At 54.1% G+C, this 12,075-nt stretch overlaps 1 protein-coding gene across 1 annotated transcript; it reads right to left on the reverse strand.

The window, feature by feature from the left end:
* Window positions 1-313: 313 nt before the first annotated feature.
* Window positions 314-8,023, reverse strand: CHMP6 (charged multivesicular body protein 6). Its single transcript, XM_057716418.1, has 8 exons — window positions 7,862-8,023; window positions 5,101-5,210; window positions 4,860-4,947; window positions 4,217-4,303; window positions 3,311-3,376; window positions 3,001-3,081; window positions 1,929-1,983; window positions 314-1,239 (listed from the first exon to the last, which is right to left on the reverse strand). The coding sequence occupies exons 1-8, from the start codon at window positions 7,925-7,927 to the stop codon at window positions 1,184-1,186; spliced, it is 609 nt and encodes a 202-aa protein (XP_057572401.1). The 5' UTR covers window positions 7,928-8,023; the 3' UTR covers window positions 314-1,183.
* Between the last annotated feature and the right edge of the window lie 4,052 nt (window positions 8,024-12,075).

Here is a 12,075-nt window from a genome sequence, read left to right on the forward strand (position 1 = left end):
CATGGGGAATCACACAAAATCCCTTGAAAAAGAAGGGACCACCAGCATCCCTTCTAAGGAAGGTGAGGCCAGAGCACTGCCCTGCACCCTGCTGCAGAAAGGTGCCTAGAGGTGACTGCCAGAGCCTGGAGCCCCAGCCTGCCTTCCATCCACAGCCGAGCAAGGCTAGAACCTCACCGGCTCCTGAATCCCCAGCCCCTGTGTGGCACTGACCAGCCAGGTGCCCTACAAGGGGCTGTGTTCCAGGGACCAGAGGGAGAAGCCCCACTAACCCACCCAGGCCCTTCCACAGACCCCAGGCCACAAGAGAGCAGGCTGTGCGGGCGTCAACTTTAATATGGGGCTGGCCTGTCTGGGGGGCTAAGAGGGTCCCCTTTGTCTTCTTATTTGGAGTGAAATCTCAGGGAGATTGTCTAATTCCAAAATGAACCGTGAACTAGGGAAGTCATTTCCATCCTTTGCAGTCTCCACTTGGCCGCTGACAGCTCAGAGCTGGCCACTCGGGGAGCTCCAGCAGGACCTGCTGGCTATCCTGAACGTCCGCCAGCAGGACTGGGCCTCTGTGTACGGCCCCAGGAGTGACGGGGTCGGCAGAGCTCCTAGAGTCATCAAATTCCAGCAGGGACGTGCCCCTCTTGGTCCACCACCCCCAAATGCCAACACAGAAGCAGAGAAGTTTCCACCCCGAAATCTACACAGAAACTGGGTACGTCAGGGAGCCAGGCCAAGGCAGGGACCAAAGCCCCTGCCAGCTAATGGGAGCAACAGGTTAAAAAGGGAAAGGGAAGGGCAGGGAGGCCAGGTCTGATGTGCCTTCCACAGAAGACAGTACTGCGGAGACACTGGCCCATGGAGCCATGCGACCGAGAGGGGAGGTGTGACCAGCACCAAGAGCAGTGGCCCTGGCCGTGGCCTGTGGGAACCACAGCTTCAGAAGCTGTGTTTGGCTGGAGGGTTTGAATGTTGCCATTTAATCCAGAAATGAGAGCACGACAGCAGCGCCAGGGAAACGCTCCGTGAAGTCATCCTATCAGGAGCCCCGTGTGCTGTGCTGCTCCGTCAGCTCCCGGCCCTCCTGGCCCGGCGCCTGCCTCCTCGGAGCCGGTCAGGGCTGGCCATGCACCCAAACTCTGTGCACCCCAGTCCTCGGGAGTCCCTGCGAGTTCCACGCAAGAAGGCTGCATTACGAGGCTGCCACCAGTTCCGCCTGCCTGGGCCTGGCCTTGACGGGGACTTTCTCTGCGGAGGAAACATAGAGATGTCTGTCGTGTACAGAAGACCCCACAGGCGGGAACTTCCCAAAAAGGACAAGAGGCGGCAAGGAGCCAGGTCAGGGCTTTGCGCTCTGGGAAGAGCAGGCACAGCTCCAGGGCAGGCAACTTATACACAGAAGCCAGGCGGACCGACAAACAGAGCAGGCTCTGGGAGCAAGCACTCAGAATGGCACAGCAGGCGGGCATGCACCCCTCCCCACGGACCCCAGAGAGGAGGCCAAGGAGCAGCAGGGGAGCAGAAAGAACCGAGGGGGAATCACAAAGACGAGTCCCGGCTGATGGACAATTCCTGAAGGCATGTTAAGCGATGCCCTGGGGAAGGTCGTCCCAGTGATGTTTACAGGAGAGCTGGTCCCAGGTTGGACCCAGAAGAGCCTGCACAGCTAAACTGGCCCTTTCCCAACTCTAACTTTGGGACTCACCTCTCTGAATGGGGTTCGGCTCTCATGAGGTTACCCAAACCCCTAGGAAGCCTGGGCCCAACCCCAGGGCCAGGCCCACACTCTGCCTGAGCTGGTGCCAACAAGCACGCCTACCAAGCAAAGGACCTGGGACCCGACTCTCGCCAAGCTGGAAGAGCAGGGCCCAGCAGCTGGGATATTTTGCTTTGCTCTAGAATGCACTGTTCTCCAAAGGGCATAAGGAGGAGGGTACCTGGGATCTTCTCAGGAAGAGGCTCTGAAGGAACCTCTGGTAGCTCTATCTGTTCCTGCAAGAAACAGAGGATAAAGGTCATGAGATACAATCGCCTTGTCTTCCTCTTGGAGAGTACAGCATCCCATTCACTTAGCCGCTCTTAGCGGGATTTCAACGGGGCACGAATCCTCCAGCACACAAGCCAGGGTGCATCCTCCTTGGCTTCTCACATCTCTGTGACTCATATCACCTGGGGCACAGCAGCCACAAAAGGTGGCTGCTCTCAATGACCCAGACCCTGAGGGCCTCCCTGCCCAGAGTTCCACCCCGAGTCTGGGACGAGGGCTTTGAAACAGGCACCCATGCAGGTCAGGGGCCCCAGTGGTGCCTCTGTCTCAGGTGGCAGTACCCAGGTGCATCCGTGGTTCCCAGCAAGCAGGACTGGGAGGAGTGAATCAGAAGGCAGGTGCACATGGGGCCCCCAGGCAGCGAACAGCAGTGCTGAGGATCTGCTTTCCTGGCCTCGCCTGCGGCTAGTGGGTGGCAGGCTGGTGGGCATGGTGTCCGTGTGGCTCGCTGCGGTAGGACCCACAGAGATGGAGACACCCTCCATCAGGGAGCAAACACAGACTCAGGGCCTGAAGTTAAGGTCAGCTGGTTAGAGGTCTCCGGGCCAACACGTGGAGGCCCTGTGTGTGACAGCGAGTGACCGGTCACAAGAGGGAAAGAGCTGCCATTTGATCTAGAACCCACACACTGCCCACTGGGGAGGAAGGGGCTGAGGGCGCTAGGAGGGTTGGCATTCCGCTCTGTCCTGGCACCTGGCTCACTCTGATGCCTGCAACACCTGGGTGGACAACCGGCAAAACGTTCTTTCCAGGCCAGTCCTGCCCTGCAGTCAGCCAAGTGGACGGGGAGTAGGGGCCTCAGTTTAGCACAAATGCCAATCGTTTTAAGGAAGAAAACCAGCTGCAAAACCAGGGCTGTGTGCTCGAGTGAAACCCGAAGCAGGTGCTCGCCGAGGCCAGTAAGCAGAGTCCTCCTAGGGGTCCCTGCACCTGAGCCTGTGTCAGTCCCGGGGTCCTGTTACCTGAGTGATTGCATCCAGCTCCTCCAGGATGGCATCTTCGTCCTCCTGAGTGAAGCTTCCTGCCAACAGTTCATCTATTTGCTGCAAAAGGAGGAGCAGAGATGAGGAGCGTGGCTGGGCTGGGGTAGGGGAAAGGTGGCCCCTCGTGGAGGAAGGAGACAGCCCCGGCTCAAGGCTCCTCTCACTTGAAAGAAGGAAGGCAGCAGCCCCCATGTGGTGTGGGAAGGTTGGTGGCACGTGATATTCAGCAATTTGGCCACCATACTCGCTGCCTGCCAGATGGTGGGCCCCGCAACACGGCAACACCTACCCGCTGGTATTCCACAGCCTCCTGTGTCTCGTCCAGTATCCGCTCCACCTCTTCTATGGACATCACCTGATCAGTTACAAGTGTTTGAGTGTTGTCAGTGAGGCATATAACAGAACCCCTTATGCGAAGGCCACCTGCACTGGCAGGGCACACAGCCTAGCCCCTCTGTTCCTGTTTAAATGAAGCCACGCCAAGCAGGATATGACACATCTTTGGTTATTTCTGTCCCAGGCATGGCCCATCCACAGAGGCATGGAACTGTCAGACCAGTCTCTTCAGAAGCCTCAACTGACCTCCTCAGACTCCTGCTGGGCCTTCTCACTGGACCTGCTGGCACCCAAATCAACCCTAGCGATGGTAAAAAGTATAAAAAATTTTCTCTGGCGAGATGAGTTGATCTCTTTTGGGTTCTAAGCACCACCTTTGCTTGACTGGTTACCACCACACTGGACACTCAGAAAGGCAGTGTAACCTCAGCTCTCTTGCCTAGCCCCACTGCCATCCACTCACCAGGAATGAGGGCCTCACCTCTCCTTTCACCATCCACCTCTGTGCTGGGCCTCACCTCTCCTTTCACCATCCACCTCTGTGCTGCTTCCTGAGATGAGGCTGTGTTCACCTCCTCTGTGAAGTCCTCCAGATTAGTTCACCACACCCCTCCCCTACTCAAACCAGACTGTCCCTCTAGTCACTTTAGCATCTCTGGACCCAATTTATAGTTTGGGTCCCTATGCTCAGGTCAATATCGCTGAGTTTGTCTGTCCCACCAGACTGTCACCCTCTTCCAGTAGTGACTGACTTTCCCTCATGCCTGAAGGGTTGGGTGCAGGTGTGGCCTCAGGGACAAGCCCCCTCCTTTTCCCACTGGCTCCCTCTCCTCTCTGTCCCCAGTCTTGCAAGACTTACCTGATACATCTTATTCAGACACTCATTTCCAAACTGCAGCCCCTCAATCACTTTCATTTCAATCTGGGTGAACTCAATACTCTGGACCTGAGGAAGAAACCTGTGTGGTCAGGGGCTGACCTTCTCCACCACCTCACACAGACCCATGGAAGGGAGTTAGGATCACACTATCAGTGACAAAGACTGCTGGGCCCCAGGGCAGACTGTCTCTGTCTCCCTCCTCCCTCTGCCCTTTCCCACTGCCCTGACCACCACTTGGGAGGGACTGAGAGGGCCCAGGAGGAATTTCAAAGTAGAATGCTTATAACCAGTAAGAGCAGAACTAGAGCTCAGAGCCCTGAAACCAGGTCACTTGGCAGCCTCCTGCAGATCCCAACAGCTCTTCAGTCACCAGGGCAGACCCCCCACCCACCCCACCACCAAGAAGTGGCCTAGTCCCCCAACCACGATCCTGCAAGAGTCAATCCTTCCCAGTCCCTGAAGACCGTCAGGTTCCCATTAAAAATTCTCCTCTGCTTCCAGGCCTGACCCATTCCATAGCGTCTGGCTGAGAGATCCAAAAGAGGAAAATGATAGGTTTCAGTCCTCTGAGGGGACCCTGGCGCCTACACGGCCCACACCCCCCAACCTCTACTAGGCCTACCATGGTCTCCAGGCTGGTGATCTGGTTTTCCGTCTTGTCCAGGAGTTGCTCCCGGTATCGCTTCTTCTTAAGCAGCAGCTTGGCTCGTCTGCAGAAGGAACCCAAGTAGTGACCTAGCAGCCACGGCCATCAGCTGCCCTGGTCTGGCACCAACTGGCCTCCTGGGCCTACCCCACCCCTGCTCTAGGCCAACGGGGGACAGATCCCCCCTCTCCTGAACACCTGCCCCGCCCCCACTCACTCCTTCCTGCCATCGCGTAGGAGCTGCCGGGCGATCTCCCGCTCCCGCTCCAGCTGCTGGGTGATCCTCTTCTGGTACTGCTTCAGCTTATCCCGCTGCTGTTTCAGTTGCTGCGGGGAAAGCAGGCCCTGTGTCGACACCGAGCCCATGCATGGGGCGGTGGACACTCACAGGGCTAGCCAGCGCCCAGGAGAGCTGGCACAGAGGCTGCTGGGGTCACTGAAGGGCCCGCGACAGGCCAGGCTGCTCCAACTGCCACCCATGGAAGCGCATGCTCTGAAACAGAGTTCTCCATGGGGACAAGTTTGCCCCCCAGGGCACGTGAGGCACTATCTGGAGACATTCCTGGCAGTCACACTGGGGATGCCATATGGCATCTAAGGGGTGGAGGGCAGGGATGCAGCTCAATACCATACAAACCCCAAGATTCCCCCCCACCCCAGACAGCGAGCCAGGCCCAACATCCTCAGCACTTGGGTAGAGCGTGTGCTCCCACCACCATCACAGCAGGGCGTCACTTTCAGCAAGGAATGTGAGCACTGGTCAGGGAGTGTGGCTGGCACCTCTGAGGCACAGAGATGACACAGAAGTCGCTGGTGACAGTCACCCGAGTGCCACCAGCACAGCCCAGCCCCAGCTGGAGACTGGGGCCTTCCCTCCCAGCTTTACTCCTCTGTGGACTTTAGCCAGTTGCCAGCAGCTCTCCTGCTCTTGTCACTTGTCACCTGTCACCATATGTGAGTGGACAACAGATGGTGCATTGAGGTGATGGGTTCACATGACCTTGCCAATCACCTAAGACCCCTGTGTCCTGTCCCAAAAAGGATGCAGGGCCATTTACACGCCTTAGTGTCTCCTTCCCTACTTCAGACCATTTACATTTCTTCTAAATTCCATCATTTCAAGTGACACTATGGGGAGCACCTGCAAGCAGAAGGCACTTCTCAGACGGATGGTTATATCTTCAGGGTCAGTTACCAGGAGTGAGTTAACTAGGTCAAGGGTGTGCACACCTTTAAGACTCAACATGGTGAGAAATTAGCTCCCAGTGTAGACGTGGTCAGTCTGTCTCAAGTGGCCGCTTCTCAGTTCCCTCCACAACCACCTTCTCTTTAGAGGCTGTCTGCCCCAGCGCACCCCGTGGCTGGTGGGTCAGGCTCGGCGACAGCCACATGTCCTATCCCTGCTGCCCCGAGAGGCACCCACTATCCTGCCCCATGGCCAGCCAACCCACTGGGCCCAACTCTGGCTGCCTCTCCTCTGCAGGGGCTGGGCGTCCACTGTCCTCGTGGGTGGTGGACAAAGTGAAAGGTAGGAGCCACAGAGAGGCAGGTGTGGCCAGGCCACCCCCTTTGTAAAACAAGGGGTCTCAGCAGAAGGTCCTGGGGCAGCATGCTGGAGCTCAGCTTTTCATCCTCGGAAGACATCACGCAATAATTTGTTCTACAGTGTGCAAACTGAGTTGTTTCTATCACGACCCCACTGACGTGAACCCTTGGCAAAAGAAAGGCCTCCTGGAAGAGAAACCGAAAGTTGAGTCCTTAGAGAAGAGAGAAGAGCTTGGAGACGTCCTGCTCAGCCAGAAACCCAGAAGTTCAGGGTGGAGGTCAGCACACGTGGGGGGTGGGACCCCGACCACAATAAGGACCCAACGCTGGGCTGATCTCCAGTGACAAACAGGCCTGTTATCTCTTCTTCATGGGGAACTTCGGTTAAAAAATCTTATAAGTCATGGTTTCAGAAGCCACAGTAAAAGAACACCTGCCACTTGAGTTCGTTTCTTAGTACAAAAGATTATGTATTTTTCTTGCAGAAAACTTAGAAAAGACAGGAGCGAAGGTAGACTCCGCTCACATTCTGGGCTCTCTCCTTCCTGACACACTGTTCTCCTTACATAAATAGGTTATTCTCACCACACCATTTCACTTAACACACCACACAAGTCTTTCACCAGAAACTAACTTTCATATTCAGGCTCTCCAGAGACACTTGAATCTACAGGTAGGAACATCTCCATCACCTAAAGTTGCGAGGGGCTAGCATGGCCTGGAGACGGTGGTCTGGAGGGCGGCCCACAACCACCAGCTCGGAGCGGCTGGCTTGCTCCCTGTGCCTCAGGGGCCGCACAGGCTTGTAGGTCATACAAGGACCGAGACAGGTGTTGAGCCCACCCTGAGTCCTAAACACACAGAACATGATCGTCCCACAATCAGAGCCCCGTCTGCTTAGATCCCCAGTTCTGGAAGCAGCGATGAGGCCCCACTGCCCGCCATCCCCTCCCCGCGGTCTCCCACCGGAGCCGGCCACGGAAGCCTTGAGTCCGCCTCGAACGCGCGACGGAGAAGCAGGGCGGTACCGGGCCGGGGCTGCGAAGCAGTCCGGGACTGCCAGAGTTATGAAACCCCACCCACAGGAATAGACTCGTCCACGGACAAGGTACGACCAGGAAGCAGTGAGACGCGGGCACCGCCTCTCAAGACTCGAGGCACAGCTCGATCGCCGCACCGGGACCACCTACACCCGCAGCGACCCGATTCGCTTAGACTCGCTGGGAACCGGGCCCGGACACGCTCTTCACCGGAAGCCCACCGCCCCAGACGGGCTCCGAGGCTGCGACCCCGGCGTGGGGCTGGGCGGCCGCAGAGGCCGGAGCCCGTGGCGAGGGGGAAAACGCAGCAGGTCGCTGCCCTGCCTCGGTTTCCCCGCCCAGCCTAAGGGTCCGCGTCCCACGCCTAACCGCCTGCGGGGCCCGGCGTCTCACCAGGATGGCCTTGTCCTGCTCCGTGACCCGGCTCTGCTGCTTCTTACGGCCGAACAGGTTGCCCATGGCGGCCGGCCCGGCCCGCGCCCCACCGCCCAGCCCAGTCGGACCCGCACCGCGCGGCCACCGTAGTTCGGACCCACTGCACCCCCCGCTACGGCGGCCGCGCGGAGCCAGGCGTCGCAGAACGCGGAACGCTGCCGTCCGCGGCTGGAGGCCCCGCCCCGAGAAGCCGCCGGATCCGCTGCGGGCGGGGTTTGGGGGCTCTGCATCGCTTGGTTCACTTGCATTTCCAGAACGCCCCACCTGGGCTATCTTCAAGACTGAAAGTTCCACCTGCCACTACGGTGGGACCCTTGCAGGGTGACAGCGTGGACAGTCTCCCGGGCGGTCAGAAATCTTGTTCACAAATCACTGCACTGCCGGCTCGAACCACAAAATGCTGCGTTTAGTGTTGTTGCAAAAGCTATCCGCTGAACCGCCCCCTGGGCAGCACCCGCCCGCTCTGACCTCCGGGCCGGTGGCTAGTCCCCGGAGGAGCCCACCTTCTGGTTCCGTGGCCCCGGGAAGAAGTCCCCCGGGGCCTGGGGGATACAGGGCGGGGCACCACGTACACCTGCAGCCCTGGATCCCACCCGTGTGTCCTGGCTGGGATGGGGGTCATAGGACGGCATCCAGCCCTGTTTGGTCGCCCCAAATGACTCCGCAACCCAATCTACATGCTGCCTGCCACCTTTCTAGCAGCCCAGCAGCTCCCAGGCGGTGAGGTCATGATAAGATGAGGCGTCCCATGGCACGTGCCCAAGAGCTCACCCCTTTCTGTGAAATGAATTCCTTGGTCAGAAGCAGTGTTGCGTGGGCACCACGATGGGCCTCTAAGTCCACAACAGTGCCGCTGGCAGAAGCCTCCTGGGCGAGGGGTAGGCAAATCTGTATCCAGAGTGTCTCTTCCCGTGAGGACAAGTCACTGCCCCATGAGGAAAGAGTCCCAATTAGCCAACCTGCTGTTGGGCAGCTGGCTGGTCCCCCAGGGAATAGTGCCAGCTGGGAGGCCCAGTGCTCTTGACCCATTGAGCTCTCAGCAGCAGTGGTCAGGTGAGCCTCAGTGAGGGGAAGTCCGTGTCACTGAACCCCACAGAGCCTCCATCCCTGTCACTGAGCCCCACAGAGACTCCATCCCTGCCCACACAGCCACTTTGTCCATAGGCCCATTGACCAGGCACTGGGGGCCTAGGGAAAGCCATTGACTCGTGTCCAGAGAGTGTGCACTGTGTCCACCTGGCCATGGAGGGCCTCCTGGGCAGAGGGTGCTCTTTTGTGAGACTTCCTTGTGACACAAATGTCTGTGTCCACTCTGAGAGGTCCATCCACATCTCTTCCCCAGAATTCCTGTGACCAATCTTCCAATCCTGTTTCTTCCAAGTCCCTGCCCATTCAGTCAAACCTTAGCAGCTGCCTGTGATTCAATACAGATGTAACTTCTCGCCATCCCTCACTGCACACATACAGGCACGACTCCAAGATAACAAGGTTCTGATCCATGCCACTGCTAATATTGCAATAATGGGCGTTACAGGAATTAGTACATATAAAAGTTATGCTTATGCTATACTATAGTCTATTGTGCAATAGTATTATGTCTAAAAAAATGATATACATACCTTCATTTTTATAATTAATTAATTAATTAATTTTATTGGCCGTGTTGGGTCTTTTTTTGCTGTGCGCCAGCTTTCTTTAGTTGCAGTGAGTGGGGGCTACTCTTTGTTGTGGTATGTGGGCTCCTCATTGCTGTGGCTTCTCTTGTTGTGGAGCACAGGCTCTAGGCGCGTGGGCTTCAGTAGCTGCAGCACATGGGCTCAATAGTTGTGGCTCACGGGCACCAGAGCGCAGGCTCAGTAGTTGTGGCGCACAGGCTTAGTTGCTCCACGGCATGTGGGATCTTCCTGGAGCAGGGATCGAACCCGTGTCCCCTGCATTGGCAGGCGGATTCCTAAACACTGCACCACCTAGGAAGTCTTCATTTTTTTAATACCTTAATTTAAAAATGCTTTATTGCTGGGACTTCCTTGGTGGTCCAGTGGTTAGGACTTCACCTTCCAATGCAAGGGGTGCGGGTTTGATTGCCAGTTGGGGAGCTGGGATACTACATGCCTTGCGGCCAAAAAACCAAAACGTAAAAGAGAAACAATATTGTAACAAATTCAATGAAGACTTTAAAAATGGTCCACATCAAAAAAAATCTTTTTTAAAAAAGCTTTATTGCTTTAAAAAATGCCCAAACAGGGAACTCCCTTGTGGTTCAGTGGTTGGGACTCCATGCTTTCAAGCTGAGGGCCGGAGTTCAGTCCCTGGATGGGGAACTAAGAACCCATAAGCTGTGCGCTGCAGAAAAAAAAAAAAAGCCAAAACTATTACAACACAGGTGCACCTCATTTTATTTTGCTTCACACATTGCATTTTTTAACAACTGAAGGTTCGTGACAACCTTGTATTGAGCAAGTCTATTGGCACCATTTTTCCATCAGCACTTGCTCACTTCCTGTCTCTCATGTTTTGCTAATTCTCACAATATTTCAAACTTTTTCATTACTATATTTGTTATGGTGATGTGGTCATTGATGTGACTACTATGATTGAAGGCTCAGATGATGGTTAGCATTTTTTACTTTTTATTTTATTTTTTTTTGACTTTTTTTGCCAATTGGGTTTTTTTTTAACTCTTTATTGGAATATATTTGCTTTACACTCTTGTACCAGTTTTTGAGGTACACCAAAGTGAATCAGCTGTATTTATACATATAACCCCATATCCCCTCCCTCCCGCAACTCCCTCCCTGCCCCCCATCCTGACCCTCTAAGGAATCTTCTATCATCAAGTTGATCTCCTTTTGTTATACAGCAACTTCCCACTAACTATCTATTACAGTTGGTAGTGTAAATGTCTATGCTACTCTCTCACTTCGTCCCAGCTTCCCCTTTGCCCCTCACCCCAGCCCCGTGTCCTCAAGTCCATTCTCTACTTCTGTATCTCCACTCTTGCCTGTCACTGGGTTCATCAGTACCATTTCTTCAGATTCCATATATATGTGTTAGCATACAGTATTTGTTTTCCTCTTTCTGGCTTACTTCACTCTGTATGACAGACTCTAGGTCTATCCACCTCATGACATATAGTTCAGTTTCATTCCTTTTTATGGCTGAGTAATATTCCATTGTATATATGTGCCCCATCTTCTTTATCCATTCATCTGTTGATGGGCATCTAGGTTATTTCCATGTCCTGGCTATTGTAAATAGTGCTGCAATGAACATTATGGTACATGTTTCTTTTTGGATTATGGTTTTCTCTGGGTATATGCCCAGGAGTGGGATTACTGGGTCATGTGGTAGTTCTATTTTTAGTTTTTTAAGGAACCTCCAAACTGTTTTCCATAGTGGCTGTACCAGCTTACATTCCCACCAACAGTGCAGGAGAGTTCCCTTTTCTCCACACCCTCTCCAACATTTGTTGTTTCTAGATTTTTTGATGATGGCCATTCTGATTGGTGTGAGGTGATACCTCATTGTGGCTTTGACCTGCATTTCTCTAATAATTAGTGATGTTGAGCATCTTTTCATGTGTTTGTTGGCCATCTGTATGTCTTCTTTGGAGAAATGTCTATTTAGGTCTTTTGCCCATTTTTTGATTGGGTTATTTCCTTTTTTGGTATTAAGCTGCATGAGCTGCTTGTATATTTTGGAGATTAATCCTTTGTCAGTTGCTTCATTGGCAAGTATTTTCTCCCATTCTGAGGGTTGTCTTCTTGTCTTGTTTATGGTTTCTTTTGCTATGCGAAAGCTTTTAAGTTTCATTAGGTCCCATTTGTTTATTCTTGATTTTATTTCCATGATTCTAGGAGGTGGGTCAAAAAGGATCTTGCTTTGATGGATGTCATGGAGTGTTCTGCCTATGTTTTCCTCTAGGAGTTTGATAGTGTCTGGCCTTACATGTAGGTCTTTAATCCATTTTGAGTTTATTTTCGTGTATGGTGTTAGGAAGTGTTCTAATTTCATTATTTTACATGTAGTTCTCCAATTTTCCCAGCACCACTTATCGAAGAGGCTGTCTTTTTTCCATTGTATTTTCTTACCTCCTTTGTCAAAGATAAGCTGCCCATATGTGCTTGGGTTTATCTCTGGGTTCTCTATTCTGTTCCATTGATTTACCTTTC

Source organism: Hippopotamus amphibius, chromosome 17, assembly GCF_030028045.1.
Source record: "Hippopotamus amphibius kiboko isolate mHipAmp2 chromosome 17, mHipAmp2.hap2, whole genome shotgun sequence".
In the NCBI taxonomy this organism is placed as follows: domain Eukaryota; kingdom Metazoa; phylum Chordata; class Mammalia; order Artiodactyla; family Hippopotamidae; genus Hippopotamus; species Hippopotamus amphibius.

Coding starts and splice junctions, on each gene's coding strand:
- CHMP6 (XM_057716418.1), bottom strand. CDS start 7,927: ATGGGCAACCTGTTCGGCCGTAAGAAGCAGCAGAGCCGGGTCACGGAG. Junction 4,948..5,100: donor CTACGCGATGGCAGGAAGGA/GTGAGTGGGGGC, acceptor TTCCTTCTGCAG/ACGAGCCAAGCTGCTGCTTA. Junction 3,377..4,216: donor GTCTGAATAAGATGTATCAG/GTAAGTCTTGCA, acceptor GTAACTGATCAG/GTGATGTCCATAGAAGAGGT.